The 26,378-nt window shown below is 41.7% G+C and overlaps 1 protein-coding gene and 1 long non-coding RNA gene across 2 annotated transcripts; one reads left to right on the top strand and one right to left on the bottom strand.

The window, feature by feature from the left end:
- Nucleotides 1-3,234: 3,234 nt before the first annotated feature.
- Nucleotides 3,235-7,077, bottom strand: LOC144530247 (ADP-ribosylation factor-like protein 4D). The gene is made up of 3 exons (XM_078269734.1): nt 6,898-7,077; nt 5,492-6,138; nt 3,235-4,261 (listed from the first exon to the last, which is right to left on the bottom strand). The coding sequence occupies exons 2-3, from the start codon at nt 5,915-5,917 to the stop codon at nt 4,097-4,099; spliced, it is 591 nt and encodes a 196-aa protein (XP_078125860.1). The 5' UTR covers nt 5,918-6,138; nt 6,898-7,077; the 3' UTR covers nt 3,235-4,096.
- Nucleotides 7,078-7,775: 698 nt separating this feature from the next.
- On the top strand, nt 7,776-26,378 carry LOC144529894 (uncharacterized). Its single transcript, XR_013503061.1, has 6 exons — nt 7,776-8,172; nt 13,543-13,676; nt 16,769-16,861; nt 20,942-21,008; nt 22,124-22,203; nt 24,236-26,378. It is a non-coding gene; the product is annotated as an uncharacterized LOC144529894 (long non-coding RNA).

Genomic DNA, 26,378 nt, shown 5'->3' with positions numbered 1-26,378 from the left:
TGACGCCAAAATCCTAGACCTGAGTCCCGAGGGCGTCAAACAGTGACGCCTAGGGTCCAGACCCAGAGCATCAAATAGTAATGCCAACAGTTCCGACCAATTGCGTCTAAATATGACGCAAAAAGAGACCGCCCCACCCCCCAATTTCCAACAAATGACATAATTGGTCTTGTCTTCACAACGAGTCGATCAACCCTTTCAAAAACACAGTCAACCCTGGTTGAGCCCTCTGTGAGAAAGGGGTACCAAGATCATATATTTGCTAAAACAACTTTAAAACGTACACATGCTCCACCAAAACAAGTTCCTTCCGAGCCTATTTTGCAGCGGCACTGCGGTTTTTCACCGGTGCTTAGCACTGCCCAAGACTATTGTGATTGGTTTAAAGAAATGCCAATAAACCAGAGCACGTTTTCCTCCCATCCCCGAATGCTATGTGGAGTAGCCAGACTATCCTCCAGCGTGCTTTGGGGGAAGGTCTGGTAAAGCGAGAATAGGTATCAGAGAACAGAGAACAGACAAGTCATGTGGGTGGGGGCTGGGCTGTAACATTCCTTTGTGATCTCCACTGGCTGGATTCCAGAGGGTCACCATTATAACATTATATCAACAAGCCTTATATTAACAACAATACAAGTTCCAGTGTGCAGTTAAGTGTCAGTTAAATGCCATCGTGAACTAAAATCCATATTTTGTATGATTACTGCAGAATAACATTTACATTTTAGACGTTAGGCGTTGGTGTCTTGATAGGGATGCCTAATACATCTTTAAGGTCACAGGAGGTTTCTTAAATGGATATTGTAAAATAAGTTGGATACCTTTTTGGCTTACTGGTTTACTATGGCTCTCTCTCTCTGTATAGTGTGCCACTATTATTGATTTCTATTGTGTATGTTTGAGTGTGCGCGCTTACCTGCCTGCCTGTGTGTACAGTATGTTCGTTTGAAGTCTACCTTGCTCACACCTTGCTTTCATTTCTCCTTCAAATATTCATGAAAGACCAAACCTCTCATATTTGATTCATGCTACTCTATGCACTTATAACAAATATTATCCTAACTCCACACATTTCCAGAACTTTCAACCAGTTCAAGTAGTCAAAAGCTCTTGAAAAGGCCAACAAGTAGGCTTTGAGTCCCTATTTTTTGTCACAACTACATTTTCAGAGGTCATGAATTAACTTTATTTATATATATATATATATATATATATATATATATATATATATATATATATATATATATATATATATATATATATATATATATATATACACACACACACAGATGGAACCAAGTGGGAACCAATGGGCTTGAATCTCAGAGCCACAGACAGGGTGGTAGGCCAGGAAATATTTAGCAACGGACCAGCTGATTTTTTGTTTTGGCCTTTTTTATGGGAGTTGTTAACAATAAGAAATATTTAGAGTAACATCAGAAACAGTACTCAGTTGGTCATTACTCTAAGTAGCAAATCTGTACCTGTGAGTACTGGCCCATTTCAAGCACTGATTGTATTACATTGTAATGTGCTCAGACAAAAACAACTTGCATGTTGTAATCTAAGACATTTTTGAGAAGCTCAAATTTACCAAAGAGTTGATTCAACACAGTCCCAACATTAGAAGCTTCACAAAGACATGATGTATTTGATGGCCACTGGATTTCAACTTATTGGGCAGGGAATGTATTGTCACTTATTTTGTACAGCTGTATCCAGTATGTTATGTGTAACGCCCTGCAGTATCCATCATTCACCAGGGGTCCGTTTCAGGAAGGAGGTTCAACAAACTCTGAGTCTAACCCTGATGTCTGAGTTGATTTACCCTGAGATGGGAAACTGAGTTTTCGGTTCCAGAACAGCTGATATGAGTTGGTTCAATCAACTCCGAGTAGGTTCACGCGCGTGCACCACCACAATAAAAAGGCAGTATGAATGGAGCCATGATACTACGATTCACCATGGTAACAACCACAAACAAACGGGTCGGCAGAAATACTCATGCGTACAAACGAGTTTGAACATGTATTTAGTTAAAAAAGCAAGACAGCGGCTGGTGCTGCAACAGAGAGAGAATTGGTGTGGGAGAAAATTGCTGCTCGAGTCAATGCGTAAGCATTAACAGTGTATTCATTTCATATTTAATCACAGTTAACTGATAATATTACTGGTGAAAACTGGAATTGTATTACACCTATAATTTCATTTAGGTGCAATGCTGCAGGCGAAAAAGCTATACTAATCCCATTCTGAGGCTGCAGCACCATGATCATTAACATAACTATAATTTATAAACATTTATTTCTTTTTAATGGCTCTCACTGGTTTGTGTCCAGGGAACAATACAAAAAACGTTTCAGAGCGAGTCACACTTTTCTGACGGCTCTGCATACAGTGGCTTTACTATTACAGTATGATCCGCATCACCAATGTTATAAAGAAAACTGCCGTAATGTGACACAAAGAATCTGCTGGGATGTTAAAGCCTGTCCACGATGGTGGATGTTAGTGATATGAGGACGGATAAGGTATCTACATATCTGATGGACTGTGAAAAAATGTGGAAATGAAAATACATTTAGTCGGGACTCAATATCATCTCTCTCTCTGTGAAGTAATACAGCTTTTTCATCAACAGGATCGTTGACAAAAGGACACGACATGTTTGAGAAAACATGAAACGTTTTATAATCTGCCTAACAATAAGTTTCATTTATTAAGTGTTTATTCGTGCAGATAACAAACTGCATTAAAAATGCACCTGATACAGACTGAATGAATGAATGAGGAAATGAGAGAGAAGAAACCTGGAGTTTCTTGAAGAAAACCTGCTCCCGACCAGGTTAGGTTCACAGACTCAGTTACCATAGTAACTGACTCTGAGGTTAAGTTACCTCTCTTTCTGAAACAGAAAACCCAGAGTTTCCCTCATCTCAGGGTTAACAAACTCTGAGTTTTCACTAAACCTGCTTTCTGGTACGGACCCCAGTTCATCGTTTCCAGATAACAGTAGCTGTGTATGCTGTGGGAGCACTGCTGATGTGTTTAAAGGCATGTTCTGACAACACTGGATGGATCATTAGTATGAACCTGTCAGACAATACCATCTCCCATTCCCCCTAATGCACCGTGACTGAATCCTCTAAAACTCAGGTTGGTCAAATTCTCAGCTGTCTTAAGTCAATGTGTAATGAATAAGGCATGTAAAATAACAGACATGTTTCAAGCAAATAATGCCAAAGTTGCTCAATAATTTATTCATGTTGACATTCTACAAAACACAATGTACTCAATATAAAAAACTAATGTTTGAACTAACCAACCAAACATCCAGCAAACCCTGGAATACGCCTAAGTGTGACAAGCAAACAACTTTGGTAAGGAGTGAAAAACTATCTAAACTTGTATTGTTGGATTGTGCAGCCTCAGTGCATACTGTAAGTGTGCAAATGTCACATCGGTGGCACGTGTTAACTGCTGTGCCAACTGAACATTGGGCAGTTTCTAACCTAGAATAATCTTAACATATCTTTTGATCAACAAAAGTGTTGTCTTAATATCCCCAAAGAGGTATTTGGGTGAACATCATGCAACATAAAGACTTGGAGTAAAGTGTAACATTGAAACTTGAAAGGAACAGGAACTTTGCTCAGGCCAGGCCTGCAGGGTTCTGTTGGCACCACAGTACTGGTTCAAAATATCCTTCAATATTGATGTTAGTGCATCAGTGAGTGTTCATGCATCAGTGAGTGTTCATTCATATATTGCACAGGTTTTCCTCTGTTGCCCCTCTGGGGCATTTAGTCTCTCTGCTGTGCTGCTTTAAAGATGGGACATGGGGAGAGGGAGGAGTGCTCAAGAGCAGACACAATCCCAAAGGAAGCAGATGTCCAAATGTCTATATGGTGAAGGAAGGTGTTACCATTTGGAACAGACTTGAGAGCCAAAGTTTACAACTTGTCTGGAGGACTGACAGCTTCCCTCTGGTTTCACCCACTGAAGTGTCTCAGACGTGGCTGCTGAGGAGGTCCTCAGACAAGTAGTAGTTCAAAAAGTAACATCTGTCCCCAAGCACCGCAGCGATCTTGCAGCCTCATCTCTTCTTCTTGCTGTGTCGGAGCGTCTTCTTCCTCTTCAGGATCATGTCGTAGAGTTTCTCCAGGCCGGGCTGCAGGCCCTGACCATCCAGCGCCGAGCAGCCCTGTGTGTGGTGCAGCGTGGACGAGCTCAGCTCATGGAGAGCCAGAACCTTCTCCACCTGAAACACAGGAGGCACAAGACAAGGACGTCAGTCACAACCAGAGGTCCCATTCACTGAATATTTCCCCTCATTGGGGGAACAATCTGAAGACCATCTGTCATTTTGACGGATTAGAACACTGAGGGTGATTACCTTACTATAATAATGTAACCGGTACAAACAACTTCACTCTCTGCTCCGTGCATGTGTGTGGAGAGGCTACAGACAGGCAACATTGAACATGTATGCTAATCCGTTTGCGGAGCAGCAACATTGGCTACACCAGGCGTGAGGGCAGCGCAATAGTGGTCCGTATGCGCCATGGAGGTCCGCTCTACAAGCGTAAAACTAGGCCAGTCTTCCTTTTATATTTTTTTTAGGGTGAAACACGAGAGCAGAGGATATTAATGGTGGCGTGAAGTTTAGCTGCAGCGTTCATAATTTGGCAGCAGCGGTGCACGTTCATACCACTGAAAAATGTCATGGCAGTCGAGTGTCTGAAGTTTCTTTAAAAAGCCAGATAATTGTTATGTTGTTGATAAACAAAGTGGAAATAGAGGGATTGATGCGATGGAGGATGAAGGATAAGCAACTAATACTGATAACAGCGCACGGTTTAGACACAATGGCAGCAGTGTTTAAAGGAACCTCCGCTGTCACTGTGGGAAAAAATATGAATTTGCTTTGAAATTCTGCAACTGGTGGGTCGGTCTACCTACCTTTTGTAGACTAAAGCAATACTTTGTCTAGACAACATCTAGATGTCATCTCCGGTATAGTGACTAGGGATAGAGAGAGATTATCTGCCCTGGCTGACTATCGGGGCGTTTTTTGGCAGTTTGCAGATGATCTGTATCAGCATTTCATTTGCCTGATAACCGATAAAGTTAATGAATTAAAAAGTGGTCTACTTTGGCTCGGCTACAGCTCTGTGACTGTCCATCTGCTTCAGTTTCACTCACCACTGAGTCTGACTTAACCCCAACCCCCCCCCCATGACTCTCGCTTACTGGGTATCATGTTGAAAGCTTCTCATTTATCAATCATTGCTTAAAGCATTTCAAGTTTTGTGTTGGAGTGCGTAACATTCCACTCATATCGGTCATCGGTTTCATTAACTACTAATAATCTGTATGGGCCTTGAAAAAACAGTATTGATCGATCCCTAATAGTGACATCTTTAAATATCTTGTTTTGTCCACAATACAGTGGACAAAACACACCAACCATTCGTGTAACAATAATTACCTCTGAAGCGGACATGGCTCCATCCAGGTCCTGTTTGTTTGCCAGAACCAGCACGGGCACCCCCTGGTTCTCCGCCGAGCGGCTGATCCGATGGAGCTCCACCTTGGCCTCCTCCATGCGCTCTGCCTCGGCTGCGTCCACCACGAACACCAGCCCGTCGGTCCTTCGGGTGTACGACTTCCAGAGGGGCCGAAGTTTGTCCTGGCCGCCGACATCCCACACCTGGAACGTGGTGCTGTTGGTTTTCGAGTTGCCCATAGCCACTTTAATCCGCTCCATATTGAAGCCTTTGGTGGGGATCGTCTCGACAAACTCCCGTAGCTTGAGTCTGTAGAGGAGGGAGGTTTTCCCTGCAGAGTCCAAACCAATTACCACGACGTGGAGAGACTGGAAGCTAGGGGCAATTTCTGTTAACTGGTTCCCCATGTTTAGGTCCTGTTAAGTGGGTATTCCTTCTAAAGATTTAAAGGACTAAATTATGTCCTTTGGCGGAGTCCTTTGGTTTGGTTTCGTTGAACTCCCACTATCTCACAAAAAAGTGTGTCTGGAGCCGAGGTGGAGGAGGAGGAGGAGCCGGTTTGGCTGGAGAGCAGTTCACACTCCTGGCCTCACTTCAAAGGCTGGTGCGGCTGTAGTCACTGAGGGCACTGGAGAAAAAAAAAAAAAAAAAAAAAAAAGAGGGCGAGGAAAACATGAGTCAGCTATTTTAACAAGGGCACTGGGCTGACAGTAATTAGACTAACATTAGCTGAGATTTAAGCTGCGTTTTGTAACTTTAGAAAGACATGCATGTAGGTTTTGTATAGGCTGCAGAGTTAACCAGTAATAAAAATCCCGTGCAACAATTGTTTCTATTAAACTATATACTTGGTTTTGTGTAAAAACTGCAAGTTAAACTTTTTTAGAAAGCTTTTGTTCTGACAGACTGCACAGTGAATTGGTGAGCCATTGTATTTGTTTGCAAAGCAAAAGGCATTGTCAGGAGCTGCGGTGTTTTTCTGTTTCTAGCTTCCCCTGCACAGAACTGGAAAAACAGCATACAGCGGCAGAGAAATCCTGCGGTGCCTGTTCAGGCTTTTGGTAGCGTCAACTAATGCTAATGCTAGGTAACGTTAGATAACATTAATGCTTGTAATTCGGTTAAAAACACGGCCTCAAACACGAACAAAAGGAAAACGGATAAAGAGACAATTGTAGTTAAACAAGTTACAATTTAGTTACGAAGTTAAAATTCATTAAAAAAAATTTTTTTTAAAGTAACTATATTATCCTTCTCTTTACAGTGTGCTTTGCGGCGGAAGGACTCAAAGGAATGTTTTCGCTTGAGAACCGCTCTCCAACAAAGTCAACACACGCAACGTTAGGGTTATTAGACGTTGGTGTAAAAAATGTAATATATATCTCACCTCTCGAAACTTCCAAGCTCCCTAAACTAGTGAACATTGTTGCAGTACGACGAATTTGCGAACAGTATTCAAGTTTTAACGCCCAAATAATCCCGATAATCGTTTCCAAAGCCCGGGTCGTGTAACTATGCCGTTGGTCCGTCCGACGACGACTGGCAACAGGAGAGAGGTGCAGCGCTGGGAAAAGCACGAGCAATCCCCGCTGCTGACGTAACAGCAGCAGGCTGGACCACGGTGGGCGGGGCGGAAAGAGAGGACTGGGGCAATGGAAGACACATCCCTAGTCTGTAGTATTAACAGTAGGCTACTTTCCCTGTGACTGTGGGTTCATTATTTCCTGTCGGCTACAGGGTTGAATCCGTTTATGGTTGAATGTTTTCAGACTTGTGTAATCATAGCTATGTTTATGCTGCGGTGGAAGAAGTAGGCCTATTCATACCTTTTGAGGAAAACTAGCAATGCCATAATAATAAAAAAATACTCAATTACAAATAAGTTTAGAGTAGCCTATCAAATTAAAATACATTTAAACTGTTTTACATACTGTTGGGCAGTTTTATATGCTACAATGACACTAGCTAATAACACTAGCAATATAACACTAGCCAAGTGAATTGTACCAATTTACTTGGCTAGTGTTATATTGCTTTAAAGGAACACGCCGACTTATCAGGACTTTAGCTTATTCACAGTAACCCCCAGAGTTAGATAAGTCCATACATACCCTTCTCATCTCCATGCGTGTTATAACTCTGTCTGACGCCCCCAGCGCTAGCTAAGCCTAGCACAGATCCTGGAGGTAACCGGTTCCAACTAGCCTTGCCTACATGTTCCTATTTACATGTTTTGATTTGTATAGTCACAGCATGTACAAATAACAAGGTCATATGAGACACAGCTGTCTTCTAACCGTAAACAAACTGGGAACTATATTCTCAGAAAGGCGAAGCACTGCTACTTCTGCTACTTGGGCGGAGTGATTTGCTAGCAGCACCTGAAGCCCTGTGGTGAGGAGCAGAGAGTTTTCCTGGAGTTCACTCAGAGTTGGAGTAATAGAGTCAACAATTACTAGATAGTAAAAGCATAGTGACCTTGTTATTTGTACACGCTGTGACTATACAAATCACAACATGTAAATAGAATCATGTTGGCGTTATTTTGTCACTTATTGGGAGCAGAAGGCTAGTTGGAACCGGTTACCTCCAGGATCTGTGCTAAGCTAGGCTAGCGCTGGGGGCGTCAGACAGAGTTACGACACGCACGGAGATGAGAAGGGTATGTATGGACTTATCTAACTCTGGGGGATACGGTGAATAAGCTAGGGTCCCAATAAGTCGGCGTGTTGCTTTAAGATATTGAGGAGCAAGTGTTTCAGTTTTTAGTTAGTCAAAGAAAATGTTAATGATGCTGAAGAGGGCCTTGCTTTAAAAAAGTTCAGCCCCTCTCCCCTTGCCAAGCCAGAGTGAAACCAAAACTTCCAGGTTTTTGTTCTGTTGTGAGAAAATCTCATTCAAAATCCCAGTGATGTTTGTAATAATGCAATTTTGGAACATGTCCTCACCCATCATTATGACGTGTTTCGTTATGTGTGTCTCAATAAAGAAAGATTTTAATATTCAGTATTTTAGTTTTGACCGGCCTTTAATGAGCACAATTTCCCAGAATCCCTAGACCTTCAGGCTGAATGTCACAGCTTTACAGAAGAGTGATTTCATAAAACATTCATGGTTGAGGGGCTGTGGCGAATTCAGACATGTCTTAAAAGGTAACTACAGTTTTTTTCAACCTGGACCCTATGTTCCTATGTTTTTGTGTCTAAATGACTGATGGGAACAACAATCTTTGACATTGGTCCAGTATTAAGAGAGATCGCTGCAGTCGGCAGCTGTGAAACAAGCTACAATGTAAGTTAATAGGGCAGTTGTCCAGCTTGCATTTCCGTTCACAAAAGTGCTCGGTTAGCCACTGACAGGCTCAAATGAATATTCTAAGTGTCTGACAGCATTATGGAAAGGATTTCTAAGGAGGTTCGACCTTACTGTTAAGGAGTAAGATCCTTTTTTTAAACATAAAAACATCTGCTAAATTGCGTTTGCTAAAGCCACCAGACTCCATGTAAATAAACAGTGATTTTAGCATCATAAAACACACTTCATTCAAAGTCGACAGAAACAAAATAAAACTATGAAAAGCCGTTTTGGGTCGTCTTTCCACTTTTCCAACCATCACAACTCTAGTTTTGTTTGAAATAAACACATAGTTTACCGATATACATGTGAAAATATGTTGGCTCTATACACGCTAAAAGTATTGTTTTTTCAAATGGAGTCTGTTGGGTTTAGCACTAGTGACCTCAGAGCTGTTTCTGGTTAAACAGAAAGGTCTTAAAGAGGTATTAAAAAGGTCTCTCTCTGTAGGGATCCTTTCCATAATGTTGTCAGACACCTAGAATAATAATCTGAGTCTGTTAGCGGCAAAACAAGCACTTTTAGTGGACCACATTGACGATGCACATTTGCCCCATAGGGTTACATTGCAGCCCGGTCTGTGGCTGCTGGTTACAGCGTTCATGCTTAATACTGGACCAATGTCAAAGATTGTTGTCAGTCACTTACACACAAACACATAGGAAAATAGGGTCCAGGTTAAAAAAAAGTTACCCTTTAATAGCAGACAGAGAGGACTAAAGGCTGTACAAGTTAATAAAAGATTGCTTTAGAAGAGAGTGTTGGGAAATCGTATGGATATGGACAAAACCCATTTTTGATGATGTAAGTACCTGTGCTGCTCGCAAAGTACTCTTTATTACAGTAAAATCCCAAAGATTGAAACTTGTAATAGCAACTGCTGTAGTGGAGCTGATTTATTTGAACCCCAGGCAGGGACACAGATCGCAGCTAGTGGAACAGAGGCTAGCCCGGACGTGATGTCATGACTCTGTACATTTTGTACAATCCCTAAGAAGCAGTGGTGGAATGTAACTAAGTACATTTACTCAAGTACTGTACTTAAGTAGCCTACAAATGTTGAGGTACTTGTACTTTACTTGAGTCTTTTCATGCCACTTTCTACATTTTTCTACATTTCAGAGAGAAATATTGTACTTTTTACTCCACTACATTCATCTGACAGCTTTAGTTACTAGTTACTTTACACATTAATATTTCTGCACACAAAACACATGTAGTTTATAAAATCTGATGTTTTATTCTAAATGAAACTAGCCAACACTATAACAGCCTACAAGTCCAGCTGAAATGATTAGACCATTAAACACAACAACTGTTTGGATCCTTTACACTTTCTAAAATGGGAGGTGAGTTCTTCATTTTTAATACTTTAAGTACATTTTCCTGATGATACTTACACACTTTTACTAACATTTTCAATGCAGGACTTTAATTTGTAACAGAGTATTTTTACAGTGTGGTATTAGTACGAGGATCTGAATACTTCTTCCCCCGCTGCTAAGAAGAAACTGCATCAACAGCAGCTGTACAACAAGCAAAAATGAATAATTATGCAAGCAACATTGCTTTTTCACCTCAGAGCCAGACGTGTCCAAATGAAAGGCGCTACAATGGCCACTGAAAGAGTTGTATCTAGTGCCGACAGGTCATCATGGGTCAGAATGAGCCATCTATGACATAATGGGTCCGCTGATTTGCATGATAATGGTCTATGTTCTTTCCTGATACTCAACACTCATTATGATAACGATGTGGGTGTGTGTGTGTGTGTGTGTGCGTGTGTGTTGAATAATTGACCTATTGACTGACTGACTGGAGCCAGGCTGACTGACTGCTTGTTGAGCATGGTGAAATCTGACATGCATTTTTGGGAGGACACCAAAAAATATTCACAACAGACACAATTGTATTGAATCATTTTGCTGGTGCAGTGTGATCCTGCTGCACTCAGACAAGTAGGAGCCACAATGTTCATGATTTTAATGGGATGTCGCTGCTGTCAGATCATTTGTAGATTCTGATGTAAAATTGATTATATCAGCAACATGGAAGATCAGATGCTGGTGTGTGTGTGTGTGTGTGTGTGTGTGTGCGTGTGTGTGTGTGTCATCTAATGGGGGGTGGGGGTGGCAGATTGGAAAAATTGTGTAGTCACTTCAGCAAGCATCACAAACCTAATCTCAACTTTCTCTCTCTCTCTCTCTCTCGGTTCAGTCCCACAGGGATGGGTTTTGGGTTTTGTGTCTCAATACATTTGGAGCACTGCAATTGAAATAAACAAATGCTTTTCGAGTGTCGAAACCTGGCATCAAATGCTCGGTCAGATTCTGTAGTTATTCTTGGTTTTGATACATTTCTTTCTTTAAATCCTAATTTAGCTAATATCTTATTAAGGCAAATGTCCTTTACAGCTGCTTTACGTCACACCACAACTAAACACTTATTTACATACGTATTTTAAAATAGATGTAAGGTTTTGTAGAAAAAAACTCCAAGTAAGGTAGTAAAACATATTGTTTCGGTATTGTTACTGTACCTTTGGTACTTTGGCACCAGTATCAAACAATTATTACAGTAATGTGCCTTAGTGGCCTATGCTGTATTACGCTGACCAGTGGTGGAAGAGGTTTTTGTCACTGAGTTGTGAGTTTTGGGATTATTTAGTTCAAAATGTTGCTGTTTATTTTAGCTGCTGTAGTAGTGATGTTGAAGATATGGAGCTATATCTGTAAGGCAGGGGTCTTCAATGTTTTTTAAGCCAAGGACCCCTGAACTGAAAGAGAGACGGAGCAGGAACCCCCTACTACATATATTGTTTAAAATAAAGTTGCATATTAAACTGGGCCTACAATAACATGTAGGGCATCCTAAAGCCTTTATACAGTGCATGAGAGACTCGGGCATTGTTGACTTGCATGGGATCTAGCAAAGATGGGCAAGCATGAGGATGGACTTTGTGGAACCTGCAAACAGCAACAAACTGTTCAACATGTACTTTTTGACTGTTTTCAATACAAAAATGAAAGAGAACAGTTGTTCACTTTGCCACACAATGTCACATGGGAATACAGAACATGACATTGAGAGACTTACTAAATCCCCTTGGGCATCAATTTGAGATAGTGGAAGCAGTCATGGATTTTATCTTTGCAACAGGACTACTCCACTGAAACTGATCATACATTTGGATGTATATGTATATAGTATAGTACAGTATACATAATAAACTGTCCTGTGAGAGGCAGCAATTTGCCGCAAGGCTTCTAGTCTGCCGGAAAGCCAGAAAAAAGAAAAAGAAGCCCCCCCCTGCATTGACTCTGAGGACCCCCTAGTGGTCCCGGACCTCCTGTTGAAGATCGCTGCTGTAAAATTAGGTTTATAACCCCAAATTACACAAAAATAGAGAGCTGCTGTAGAATCATTACCCAGCACTAGTTAAGCATTTACATTCAGGTTAGAGCCAGGCATTGTTCAATTGTTTCAGAATAAAGTTCCAGACTCATGAAAACCTGCTCAGACACTCTTCTGTTGGTCACCCACACTGAAGCCATCTTCTCTCACTATATTGTCTTAAGTCTTAGTTTGGAACGTAGATCATCCTGAATTAACAACCTTTGTAGGTCAAATGAGAGGGGCCTCTTCTTCCTTATCCAGAAGTGGTGAATTAGCTAAACTGATCCCAGCTCCGTCAGCCACACTGGCACCCATTCCTCATGGCACAGGGTGGCAGCGCCCTCTGCTGTCCGCAGGAGGAATGGCAGCCCTGATGGACCATCAAACCGGACCAAGCTTACTGTAAAGGGAAAACACGTGGTGTGACCTGTAATATTTACACATATCTCCACTTTATGTATGTGTTTTGAAAGATTCAAACCAGAAGCTGAGGAGCAGGGAAGAGTATGTACAGTATGTTTTTGATTGAATTTATTTGCTTTTTGATATTTTGATAATTTCTTTGCCTGATAGTTAAATCATACATTATGATATACTGTTTAAAATTGCTAATATATATCAGTATTGCCTAAAAAATTGAATACGCATTTTTGTTTTCATAAAATATGACTGTGTTTTCTGTAATATAACCTGTTTCTGCCAGACTGCAAGGTCAGTCAGGACTGAAGTGTTCTTCATCCTTTGTTTCTGTTTTCTTCTCCTCTTTTGTCTCTCTTCAGTCCTTCCACATTTTTGCATCATTATTCATGTGTTCTAGTATATTAGGAAGTAAATACACACACACACACACACACACACACACACACACATAGTGCATTTCACTATCTTTGTGGGGACCAGTCATTGACATAATGCATTCCCTAGCCCCTTATCCTAACCTTAACCATCACAACTAAATGCCTAACCTTAACCTTAACCCTCAACCTAATTCTAACCCTAATCCTACAACCAAGTCTTAACCCTCAAACAGCCCTTTAAACTTGTGGGGTCCAGCATTTTGGCCCCACAAAGCTGTCGGGACCGCACAAGTATACTGTGTTCCCGGTTTTGGGACCCCACGAATATAGTTAAACAAGAAAAACACACACACACACACACACACACACACACACACACACACACACACACACACACACACACACACACACACACACACACACACACACACACACAGCGAACAATGATTTATCCACCCTACCTTTCTGCTTCTCTCTTACCAAAGGAGAGCATTATGTTGCCTGGAAACTCCACTTAACAAGGTCAGAGATAGGACAGAGGTAAAGAGAGACTGACACCTCAGCCTCCACCAGTCCTCCACTGAGAATACAGCTGCTTTCTCTCCAGGACACGGGTCAGGTCAGTAAACACTCTTATTTCTCAGACATCACTGTTCTGAACTGTATTGCCTGCTGAAAGCCATGTTCATTTTTTTTATTTTTATTTTAGAGCAAAGGATTGCATGTTTTATCCCATGGCAACGAGTCTCACCTTTAGATAGTAAGGACGCACTGTATTTGCACATTACACAAAATGAATACCTCTGACTCATATGTTACGTCATGTTGATTCAGACACCAAAGAGCTTTAGTTGCACAGTTAATAACTGGTACTCTTGTTCTTGCTTTTAAGGTTTCCAGATGTCAATTTTAAATGAAATGGCTCACAAAGAATGTCATTATGTTTGCCACAAATTCAGAAATGAGTGTTTAGTTAGCCTTTACTTTGATTTTTCACATAGGGTTACAATCACATACCTTATGAGTAATAGATGATTTTTGTAATAGACACAAAGGTTGGAAAAAAGTCACATGAAATTATAACTTTTACATTTTTGGCCTTTTTGTAGAATCACTTTTAAATGCATGTGCCCCATTCTGTATCTGGTTTATATTTAATGTAAACTACCGGTCAAAAGTTTGGGGTCACAGTTTTAATCAGGGCAGCAGTTTTCAGATTACATTATGTACATTATGTGCTGTTCTTTAATGCAATATCTACATTGCCCATGATCAGCAACCATTCATCCAATGTTCCAAAAGCACATTCTGTTCTGATATCATTTTAGAAGGCTAACTGAGAAAACATTGGAGAACCCTTTTGCAATTATGTAAGCACATAATGTAATCTGAAAACTGCTGCCCTGGTTAAAAAAAAACAAAAAACAATGCAACTGATCTCAGCTGGTATTCTGTCTGGAATGGAAATTTCTAAGTGACCCCAGACTTTTGACCGGTAGTGTAAGTCCATGCACGCTGGGCATATTTAAATGCATGACACAGTGATAAAATGTAACAACCATCTTATTAACAAAAGGGTCAAACTAGCGATTAGCTGTGATAGGATAGTCAGTGTGTTGCACTGCGAGCCGGTAATACAGGAAGAGATCAGTAATCAGAGGAGCTGATGGCAGTGGTTGGGCGTTAAAGTGTATCAGGTTACTCTGATGTCAGATCAAAAACTCTACATACAATGCAGTTAGACAGAGAGGAAGCAGGTGTACCTCTAAACATGATCGGGGTATCACAACAAAATATCGTATCATATAATATATATAAAAAAAAGTTAGCAGGTAGCTTAATCTATATCTATATATATATAGATTAAGCTACCTGCTAACTTTTGACACCTGAAAAGTTGAAGTTTAAGCATACCTGTTGCTGTTTTATCAGCTGATATACAGTAGATTCAGTGTTATACCAGCTTCTTTATATGCTGCCTGCACTACATTTATAGCAATAGTTTCACATTTTGGGAAATTCGATGTGAAGATTGATACGACTCTCGTGTCTGTCTGTTCGACATAAGGTCGCAGCAAACAGCCAGTTAGCATAGACATAAAAAACATAATGGTTAAAATCAGTGGTAAGTACAGTTACTCCAGTAATGTACTTAAGTCCAAATATTGAGGTACTTGTACTTGAATCTTATCTTTTCATGCCATTTTCTACTTCTACTCCGCTACATTTCAGAGAAATATTGTACTTTTTACTCCACTACATTCATCTGTTACAGCTTTAGTTACTAGTTACTTTACACATTAAGATTTCTGCACACAAAACACATGTAGTTTATAAAATCTGATGTTTTATTAATAAATAAATGAAACTAGCCAACAATATAACGGCCTACAAGTCCAGCTGAAATGATTAGACCATTAAACACACAACTGTTTGGATCCTTTACACTTTCTACAATGGGAGGAGAGTTCTTTACTTTTAATACTTTAACTACATTTTCCTGATGATACTTACCCGCATTTTCAATGCAGGACTATTTACTGTAACAGAGTATTTTTACAGTGTGGTGTTAGTAATTTTACTGAAGTAAAAGATCTCAACACTTCTTCCACCGCTGGTTAAAATCGATACAGCCCCAAACACTACATTTCCCATGATGCAACTCAATAGCATCTTCCGCAAGATCTTCCCTGGGAAATACTTGACTTGATTACAACTATTTTCACAGGCTGAGTAGGACTCCACATGAAGGGTGAACAGATTTTCTCATCCCTACCACCTACACTTAATATAGTCAATATTTTATATTACCGATGCGGACCGCATGACTACATCTGTGTGAAAGGAGTTATCACCAACAGCTCCGTGGAGCGCTACCAGGCAGTATTTAGTAGGCAGAGAGATAGATATTTTATGCGCTAATGCTATGCTAATGTTGCTCTGTGTCTGCTGGAAAAGTAAATAGGCAACTGTTTGCTATCACATTAGCCTTATCAACTGAAAAGGTGATAAGTCAATGTTGTGTTTACACCTGGTCTCCACTGCCCCCCAAATGACCACACAATCTGTTATTGCAGGTTTAAATATTCCATAAACACTTAACATTTGTCTTGCCATTGTGTTTTATATAGCCTACTCTATATATTATTATCAATGTAACCTAGTCTACATTGACGACGTTTCATTTCCGGGATTGTTCAGCTGCAGCCGGATGTCCCTCATTTCGCCCGGATGTCCGTCCCCTTCCTCTTTCTTTGTGTTGGCGTTCTAACCTCCGGTGGATTTCTGAGGACTATGGTTAACTGCTCCTCAGATCTCTGCAGGGTAAATCCAGACAGCTAGCTAGACTATCTGTCCAATCGGAGTTTTCTGCACGACTAAAACTACCTTTGAACGTACACGTTCCACCAAAACAAGTTCCTTCCAGAGGCTATTTTGCAGAGGCACCGTCATTGTGTCCGGGGCTTAGCTCCGCCCAAGACGATTGTGATTGGTTTAAAGAAATGCCAATAAACCAGAGCACGTTTTTCTCCCATCCAGGAATGCTGTGTGGACTAACAAGACCTTCCTCCACAGCGCTGTGGAGGGAGGTCTGGCAATGTGAGATTAATTTGACCTAATGCATGAGCAAACCACAGTTTTTGTTCCCTACAAAATAAACAAAGTCAGATCATTCCATAGTGAACATTGAGCTGTGACTGTCTCCTGTAGCTGCTGCTGTGCATCAGGATGTCGGCCATGCACTGGGAGGCCAGGCGGCGTCAGAGTGCTCTAGACCGCAGGATGGCCAGAGACAAACAGCAGGTAAATAGTGTTGTAATAAGCTATTAACAACTATTACGCAACATTCAGAACATTAATGTAGAAACTAACAAATACGTGCTTTGTAAAGATATAGTGGCGTAATGGTGTCCTGAGCAGAGAATGAAGTCACGCTCCCTCTGTGTGTGTTGTTATCCGAGCTTCTCTATTCTTTGGTTTGGTAGCCGGGCCGGCCGTGTATGTTAGTGCCAGGCCCCCAGGAAGTACACTGGGCTTTGAAGCAAAGTGGACATAGCGGCCAAATGGTGGAATTGCAACGCAATTATGTTTTAAATAGCCAAATTATTTGCAGGGATGTTGTAGATTTAGAGTAAGCAATCATTTAAAAATCTAAAACAGCGTTTTTTTCATTTACAGTTTGTGGTGGATCCCTGATGTTACAGTTAAAAATGGAACTTCTACGGTGGAGTTCTTAAGACATTTCTTCCAAAACTAGTCATATAGACGGTTCTGCTGATGGTGATCCAGCAGCAGTCTGGTCTACTTTATTATTGAACAACAGCAGGGCTGATTGGAAACTGAGAAGGGACATTTGACACCCCAGCATGGGGTCAAACTCGTTTCCTGTGTGAATCTGACAGCTTGTATCCAGTTGCTGATTTCCAGGATGTGTTCAGAATCAAAAATAAAATGGATGTCTATGGTTTAGACACAACATATGTTGTTTTTTTTTCTAGTTGGATTTAATGGTTACCTTTTTTTCTGAGTTAAGAAACAATAAGTCGAGACTTATTTCAACATAAGACACCCCTTAGATCAAATGGCACTTATAGGCATTCAAAAGACTAAAAATAGATATCCATGTTGAAATAAAAATGCATCCAAAACAACGGATTTCACTAAATCTCAAAGTTATCTTCTGCAAAATCCATTTTGTTCTATTGGATCTGCCCAGAGCCACTCTGAATCTGCCATAACCAATCGCTAACGTTTGGTCGAGATGTATGTCATGCGCATGTGCAACAAGAGGGGAGACCGACAACTATCAGCTTATATTTAGCATTAGCATCGCTAGCGTTAGCCTTAGCCAACTCCTTCACCACTTTTCCCGAACCCCGTGGGGAGGAGGGCCACAACATCATGGCCACCAACAAAACTCAGCAAACATTGTTCTTGCTCGGGCTTTAACTTCTGGATATTCGGCGCCATTGCCACAACGGACCAAATGGCTTTGCTCGCATCTTTCTAGTGCACGTCCTCAACGTCATCGTTCTCAGCCACTCCCTCTTTTGGCTGATTGGAATGCCAAATATTTGGCCGGAGAAAATCCAAGAATATACTGCAAACCCAGACGGAGTACTGAAGGAAAATGAAAATTGAGCGGACGTACGTAGGAGGGCTGAGCCAGGCTACTTCTGGGGGATATACTGTATATAAAGTGGGACATTTTGAGTGTTAAACACTTCCTTACATGCATTCTGATACATTTTTATGCACCAACTTATGGTGAAAACATTTTTAAGTATGTGAAGGAAAACACAATATTCAGGAGGCAGGTGACAATTCAAAATATAATGGAATATAATGCAGTAAGGGGGCTTTCACATCACCGGTTATGAAACTGTCTCAATGTAATAGTAATGCCACTATATCAGACGGCAGCACAGCCTGACCATCCTAGACTATAATTGAAGCCAAAACATCTGGATTGTCCCCTGGTGGCTGGCTGCAGTAAAGGTCATAAGCCCCGCCCCCTCCAAGTTAGTGGATGGGACATGGACCACAAAAAAAAAAAAAAAAAAATCAGAGTACACTTTAAATACATCTTCACCTTCAAGTGTTCGTTTTTCTGATCAGTTTGGTTTTAATTAGTTATCTGATGCTATGAAAACAGGGTGAAAATGTCACGATTGACAGCTGTGATTGACTGACGATTGGTCGGGCGGGTGTATGGGCGGGACTTTATAAAGCGGCTCCAGCGCCCGATCACTACTGCGCAGACTCTGGCTCCAAAATTACAAGATGGCAGCTCCCATATCGGAGATATTTTGGCTTCACTTTTGCACAGTGGGAGAAAGTGGAGTTGCGTCCTTTATCTTTTTTTACAGTCTGTGGGACAGGCCCAGATCTGGCTTTGCTCCCACGTTCGACCTGCAGTCGCAGTTGCGGCAGGAGGCTGAGAGCTCCATACCCAACAGCCGTGGCTTCTTATTTATGTAAAGCACTTTGTGATTTTTGTCTGTTATAAGTGCTCTATAAAGTATAAATGTTACTTACTTACTTACTACTTACCTTCAGCCAGTCCCCAGAGATATTGTGTCTCTAGAGTTGTGCCAGCCACATCAGTTTCAGCAGCGTCCCCGGACAGACAAATGGAAAAAAATAGTCGACGCGTCCTGAGCCGCACTCTAGACAGCGTAACACAAACTCAGTGCTTCACTTTACATTAACTGTGTCGGGCTTAGGTTGGGTTTGGAATCGGATATTAAAACAGGATGCATGTCACATTCAGGTGTGGCCCAAGCCTCCAGTTCACTCTGCCGTCACTCCCGTCATGCTCCGGTTCCAACTGGCTCCTCCCACAGAACGTCATCCTTACTGCCAGGTGGCTCGCTGTTTGGTGCCATCTGCTGTCGTGAATGTACAGTATGTTGACGTTCAAAAGTCTAGACTAGTTTTATATTCTGGCCAATACGGTATTAAACAGAAAAAAAATCCTTTTGAGGTTACTATTTGAGAGATTGTGTGTCATCTTGCACTAGATGAAACTTATGAGTTGGCGTTTAAAAGGTCCCATTACATGCTGCTTTTTGGATGCTTTTATATAGGCCTTAGTGGTCCCCTAATACTGTATCTGAAGTCTCTTTTATATAGACCTTAGTGGTCCCCTAATACTGTATCTGAAGTCTCTTTTATATAGACCTTAGTGGTCCCCTAATACTGTATCTGAAGTCTCTTTTATATAGGCCTCAGTGGTCCCCTAATACTGTATCTGAAGTCTCTTTTATATAGACCTTAGTGGTCCCCTAATACTGTATCTGAAGTCTCTTTTATATAGGCCTTAGTGGTCCCCTAATACTGTATCTGAAGTCTCTTTTATATAGGCCTTAGTGGTCCCCTAATACTGTATCTGAAGTCTCTTTTATATAGGCCTTAGTGGTCCCCCTAATACTGTATCTGAAGTCTCTTTTATATAGACCTTAGTGGTCCCCTAATACTGTATCTGAAGTCTCTTTTATATAGGCCTTAGTGGTCCCCCTAATACTGTATCTGAAGTCTCTTTTATATAGGCCTTAGTGGTCCCCTAATACTGTATCTGAAGTCTCTTTTATATAGGCCTTAGTGGTCCCCTAATACTGTATCTGAAGTGTCTTTCCCGAAATTCAGCCTTCGTGCAGAATTACAGCCACTAGAGCCAGTCCCACAATGAGCTTTCCTTAGGGTCTGTAGCTATTGAGGAGAAGAGAGAGGGGGGGGCAAGGTGGAGGGTGGGGGTGTGGCCTTGGCCACTTTGCTTGTTTTCAAGCCATGATGTCTCTCTCTCTCTCATGGGCGAGCCAAATTCTCTGGGCGGGCAAAGCAGAGAAAGGGGAGGTAACCTTGCTCCTTATGACCTTCTAGCCACTGGGGGACCATAGGCAGGCTGGGGGAACTCATATTAATGTTACAAAACCTCATAAAGTGAAATTTTCATGCCATGGGACCTTTAAAATATGTGTTCTGTTTTGTGGAGATTGTGACCGGTTAGCTTCTGATGTGATAATAACATTACAATAAAGTTATAAAACAGGTAGCTAAAATCAAAGCACAACTTGCATGCCGTTATTGGCTGGGGGTTACACACCCACCAGGGGCCCAAAGGCTCTTTGCTGACGCCCAGAAACGTCCTGCACACAGCGAAATGTTAAGAAAAGAGAGACTCCAGGCAGAATACCTCTGCAGATACAGATACCACCATACACTTCTAGTGGCTCATAATAAGTGATGATTGAGAGGGATTTCTTTTGTATTAGTCTACACATTGTTTTTTAGTAAAATACGGCACATATTTTACCTTCAACTGTGTTCTTTTCCGCTGCTTTCGCTGTATTTGGAGTGTTTAGTTCACCCTCTCCTTTACAGCTGTTGCAGAAGAGTTCTGAGACCAGCTGCAATGCAACCGGATCAACCACAACACAAGAACAAACAGGTATCATTATTCTTAACATAGATATATTCAGAACTAGCAGTATCACAATTCTCCAAATCCACGATTCAAACTTTTTTTTTCAGCACTGACTGCTGACTAGACTAAGGAGTCTTGATTCGTAAAGATCAACAGATCATTGGTTTCATGCCCTAACATTTCATTTCTATTATTCTTATTTCAAAAGATAGGCTACATGGGATATAACCGCCACATTTTTTGGTGATGTAGAGTAAATCCAGACAGCTAGCTAGACTATCTGTCCAATCTGAGTTTTCTGTTGCACGACTAAAACTACTTTTGAACGTACACGTTCCACCAAAACAAGTTCCTTCCAGAGGCTATTTTGCAGAGGCACCGTGGCTCCGTCCGGCGCTTAGCACCGCCCAAAACGATTGTGATTGGTTTAAAGAAATGCCAATAAACCACAGCACGTTGTTCTCCTATCCCGGAATGCTGTGTGGACTAGCCAGACCTTCATCTGCAGCGCTGTGGAGGAAGGTCTGGCAACGCGAGACTATATATGCCCAGTTAAACCGATCTTTGGGGGAAACGCTCCAAATGAGCCAGGTGTGAAAACACAGAGTCCAATATTCTCTCTCATTTTAGCTCTGGTGTAGTCTCCACCAACTCCTGAGAACAATATCTGTCTCTTTAGATGCTAAATGCTCCACTATGTTCAGCAGTTAGTCGTGCCTGTCTGCCGTTTGCTGCTGAGCTCTGCTTTAACATAATTTCGAAAGACTTGACCGCAAGTGTGTCCGATGCTTTTTCTACTTGCTAGTCTCACGCAGTAAATTTCAGGTAGCTAAACTCTAATTTTAATCTGTCTGCACTGGTGGGCTTGCATCTTAGCTGCATCTCACAGGCGTAAATGTACGGTGGCCCTGAGGGGCCACTGCACTGCAACTTAAGAAAACACACGCAAATAAATTTAGATCACATGACACAACATTAAGAGACTTTTATCATATTGTCTATTTGTTTTAATACCTGACTCTGTTCATTGATTTTATGGTTTCCGATGGCATGTTTTCTTCTGTATTGCTGTTTATTGATTGATTGTCAGTTGGTAAGCATGCGTTCAGTAATTTCATGCGTTGTTTCCATGTTTCTAGCTGGAGACCATTGTCCCCACTGTAAGGGCAACCTAAAGACACCGGTCCATTACAGTGCCAAGATCTCCAACAGATACTCAGTAAGTATCTGCAGGGGCGTCAGACTGTGGGGGGGGGGAAACTGAGTACCGAGGGCCCTCATGTGAGGAGGGCCCAAAAAGATGCTAGAATGAATAGCTGTGGATGTGGGGAGGGGCCCATAGAAAATGCCTTTCTACAGGGCCCAGAGTTTTGTGCTACGCCCCTGAGTATCTGCACCTTCACCGTCTTTTATCTTCCTCTCCATGACATCTGAGAGGATTCAGAAGCCGTGTCCAGATTGTCCGAAGATTGCCTTTCACACATGTAGCACACAACAGGAGATTGTCTGTGTCAGACGCGTTCTCACTTACTGGAAATACTCCGTTTGGTTTAGACGAGGGGTGGCGCTGCTAGCAACAGGCAGAACATGACGTGGTTTACACCGTGGTCATGTAGCCGGTTTGTAATTTGATAGTCTATATCCACGTCGTTCCACTTCCGGGATTGCTCCGGTGCCGCCAGAAATTCCGCCGGATGACCCTCTTTTCACCAGATGTCTGTTAACTTCCTCTTCCTTTGTGTTGGCGCTCTAAACTCTAAAACGGTGGATTTCTGAGGACTATGGTTTTTCTCCCATCCAGGAATGCTGTGTTGACTAACCAGACCCTCCTCTGCAGCGCTGTGGAGGAAGGTCTGGACATGCGATACTAGTAATATGATAATAAAATCTGGTCCAGGACCAGATTTCTCTGCCGATTATTAGGAGGGAGGAATTGGAGATAAAGCGTCCAGAAACTCCTGTAGTCTGATAACATGATGAGCCAGATGGTTTGTTACACAGATCCACTTTAGAAATCGTCATTGGTGATTGGATGAGCCATCTGTCTATCACGACCGCCATTGTTGTTTTGAACAAACAGTCGCACACACCCAAACCACGGCTGTAGCTGCCAGCAGCTCCTCGCCGGACGCCGATTGGTTCTGTCAGCTGCTGATCGGACACAAACACATAGGGCTTGTTGGAGATGAGCCAGCTGGCCTGCGCAGAATCGATTACCCGCGATCGTCGCTCAATGCATGCTGGGTAGATTTGTGCCTGAGTTGATCCTGACTCGCTCTGACTTCATGCACACGTAGGCAACGATAACCTCACGAGATCAAGGCGGCCGCAGGTTTGAGAGCCAGGCGCCGCAGTTGCTTTCCACCGACCGGAAGACCCAGGCGGACCCAGGGGCATGCTGGGAAACACCTGGCTCTCAGCTGATCCAACAGCTGATTGGTTCAGAATCGACTCAACATGATGACGTTTTACATAAACTTTTTATTGTTTTTGAATCAGAGGGATTTTAATTTGCCATTTGTCTGACTGAAAGGCTTATTCTGTACAGAACACACGTGGCTGAGAGTGACATTTAGAAGTTTAGAAGACTAAATCTGTTCAGATTACAGATCATCTACAGTCTGTTGTTATTATCATCAGCAACAGATCGCATGTAGAGCATTTTGACAGCTACTCTGTCATAATAATAACAACAACAACTGGAGACTTGAAATATGGGTCTAACATTTTATTAAATCGGAATCGGACCTAACAGGATGTGAGTGTTTCTGTGACTTCCTGTTCAGCCTGAAGTCTGCTGGAAACAGCTACAAAACCATCTCTGAAACTGTCCGACTTGATCGCGTCTTTAGGTCACCGCCCGCTGCTGCCGCCGCCTGCTCTTGTCCACTTTACAGGCGAAGTGCAGCTCATCTCCAATGAGCCTATTACACGAAGCCTGACAAGATGGGTTTTTTTTGTGATATGTGATACCGCGATTCGCGCGTGACATGGTGATATTGCGAGAATCCAGCTGCCGTGCAAGATACTCTGAGCCCGGCTTTAACGTTATGTTAGATCGCCCTCAGTGTATTTAACAGGCCTGATGGCATTCAGATTTTTATGTCCTTTAAAAAACAATTGGTCCTCCGATTTAATATGCCATAAAAGTATTTATTTATTTGGCACCTATCTCAGGATAGAACTTGCTTGTAAAATCAGAGCACATTTTGAGCATTTACACTAGGGAATAATGCCTGTTTATCTTACAGTCTTCACAGTACAGCCAGCAGTGGTGAAGAAGACAAGGAACGTTCTCTGACAACTTCAATGGACCATGTTTGGATCTCTGAACAGCATTTGGATTTTATCAGTGAATCAGTGTGAGATTCTCAAATCACATCTCTACAACCATCACACACACACACACACACACACACACTACATCTGTGAAATTATTTTGTGCCTAGCTTCTGAAAGCAACTAATAAATAAAAAAAATAAGAAATTAATGAAATACTATAGAATCAAATACAGAAGCAACAATAGAACAAATGGCTCTATATTAGGTTTATGGGATAAATGTAACTTAGAACATGTCTCTTCTCCAAGCACAACTGAGCTCACAGTCATCTGGGAAATGTAACTTGTCTATTGTTGTTCTATTCACATTTACCAACAGTGGAGACAGTGGTCGGTGTAGTTTCTAGTCAATTCTTAGTCTTGTCTGTACAAACTTGACGCATATTCAGCAAATATTCACAAAAAGAAGGACTGATGGACCAACAGGCCAGTAAGTTCATTGATTCGCAATAGCTTGAGCACATTTTCCGAAATAATGTTCAATCAACGCAGGCAGGCTAGACATCATCAGGTAGTCAGACGCTGGCTGACACTGTGGGGTGAGGCCCTGCTCACCAAATCCTGCCGAGTGAAAGACTGGAAGTCACAAATTGGTTTAAAGATCCCAGAGCCAAGAACTGGCAACCTTAACCTTCTCCTTACCTTCTTCCTGCCAAGGCAAAGCACCACACACGCTGAACTCTCAGCCAACGATCGCACACCCCCGTTCCTGGACTCTTACAGACTCATTTGACTTGAAAGATACTATTTCCCTGTATTCTTCAAACTCGTTCCCTGTCTGTAGTGTATAGTGGGTTTTTCAAGGCCGATACCAATTAGTAGTAGTTGAATGAAACCGATAACAGATATTTGCAACAGATATGCATTTACAGTGAAAATTTAAATCTTTTAGTCAAAAATAACATTTTGGAAATTTGTTTAAAAGGCCCAGTGTGTAACGTGTTTAGTTGTTCATTATCAAAATGTCCTTTTTCATGAATATTTACCGCCACCATCAACTCCAAGTATTCCTTTTGGCTTGACATTTTACATTTGCATTTGCATGAACTGGGGTAGACTGTTAAAAGAATTATGATTCTTTGAGTTTTGTTAATCATTTGAACATTGTTAATGTATGCATCATGTTCAAAAATGCTCACACTGCTCACTGAGCTGTGATATGGAAATGTAGTCAGAGGCCCATGTCGTTTTATTAGCGCCGGTGACAGGAACTAGGCATTTTGTAGACTGGACAGAAACACCATGTATGTGGACTGAATGTGAACTGATGTATATGTCAAGGTCACCAGTGGGGGGGAAAAATGCTGTTTTCTTATCGGACAGAGAGGACGTTGCTTGAGGATTTTTGTCCAATGATAATAGAGTATTGTAGAGAGACTTTTTCCCATAGGATAAGGAGACATTTGTTTGTGGCTGTGTTCCAATCAGAAAGGATTTCTTTTGTTCTGTGACAGTATAAAATCGATGTGCACAAACCTCTCTGTGGGAGTTACTGGGGAAAACTGATCTGGTGAGACCTTGACACTTTTTCTCTGTAACTTCCCTGTAATTAATTACATAAACTTTTGCAATATATCACTTTAACCACCTCTGTGTTCTCTGTGCTTCTGTGTTTGTATATTGAGTCCTAAAGCGCATCACTGGAGAGGTCAGAAAATCTCCATAACGAGACTCTCCATATTCATGCTCCATCTTGAGCTACGTTAGCCGGTAAGGGACATACAGGACATACTGCTCCGCCTTTCGCGTTTTCGCTGTCACATGATAAACTCACAGGGTGCTGCTAATGCTGCTAATGGGTATCGTAGCTTCCCGGCCCCGGCAAGTTTGAAGAAGGAAACATGGAGGACCACACGTATTCAAAATCCAAATTTCAGGAACAGGAGTCTTCTTCTTCACCCAGAAAAAGAAAAAGGATATTGAAAAGAGCAAGAGACCGGCTTTTTGAAGCGTGAAGGCTACCGTAGCTGTAATACGTACTTTGAACTGCGTGGTGCGAGAGAGTTGATTGCGATATATATGATCTCAACGCTAGATGGGAGAAATTCCTACA

The sequence above is a fragment of the Sander vitreus genome, chromosome 15, assembly GCF_031162955.1.
Source record: "Sander vitreus isolate 19-12246 chromosome 15, sanVit1, whole genome shotgun sequence".
NCBI classification, from domain to species: Eukaryota; Metazoa; Chordata; class Actinopteri; order Perciformes; family Percidae; genus Sander; species Sander vitreus.
The sequence above is the reverse complement of the archived record's forward strand: the minus strand, read 5'-3'. Positions and strand labels throughout refer to the sequence as shown.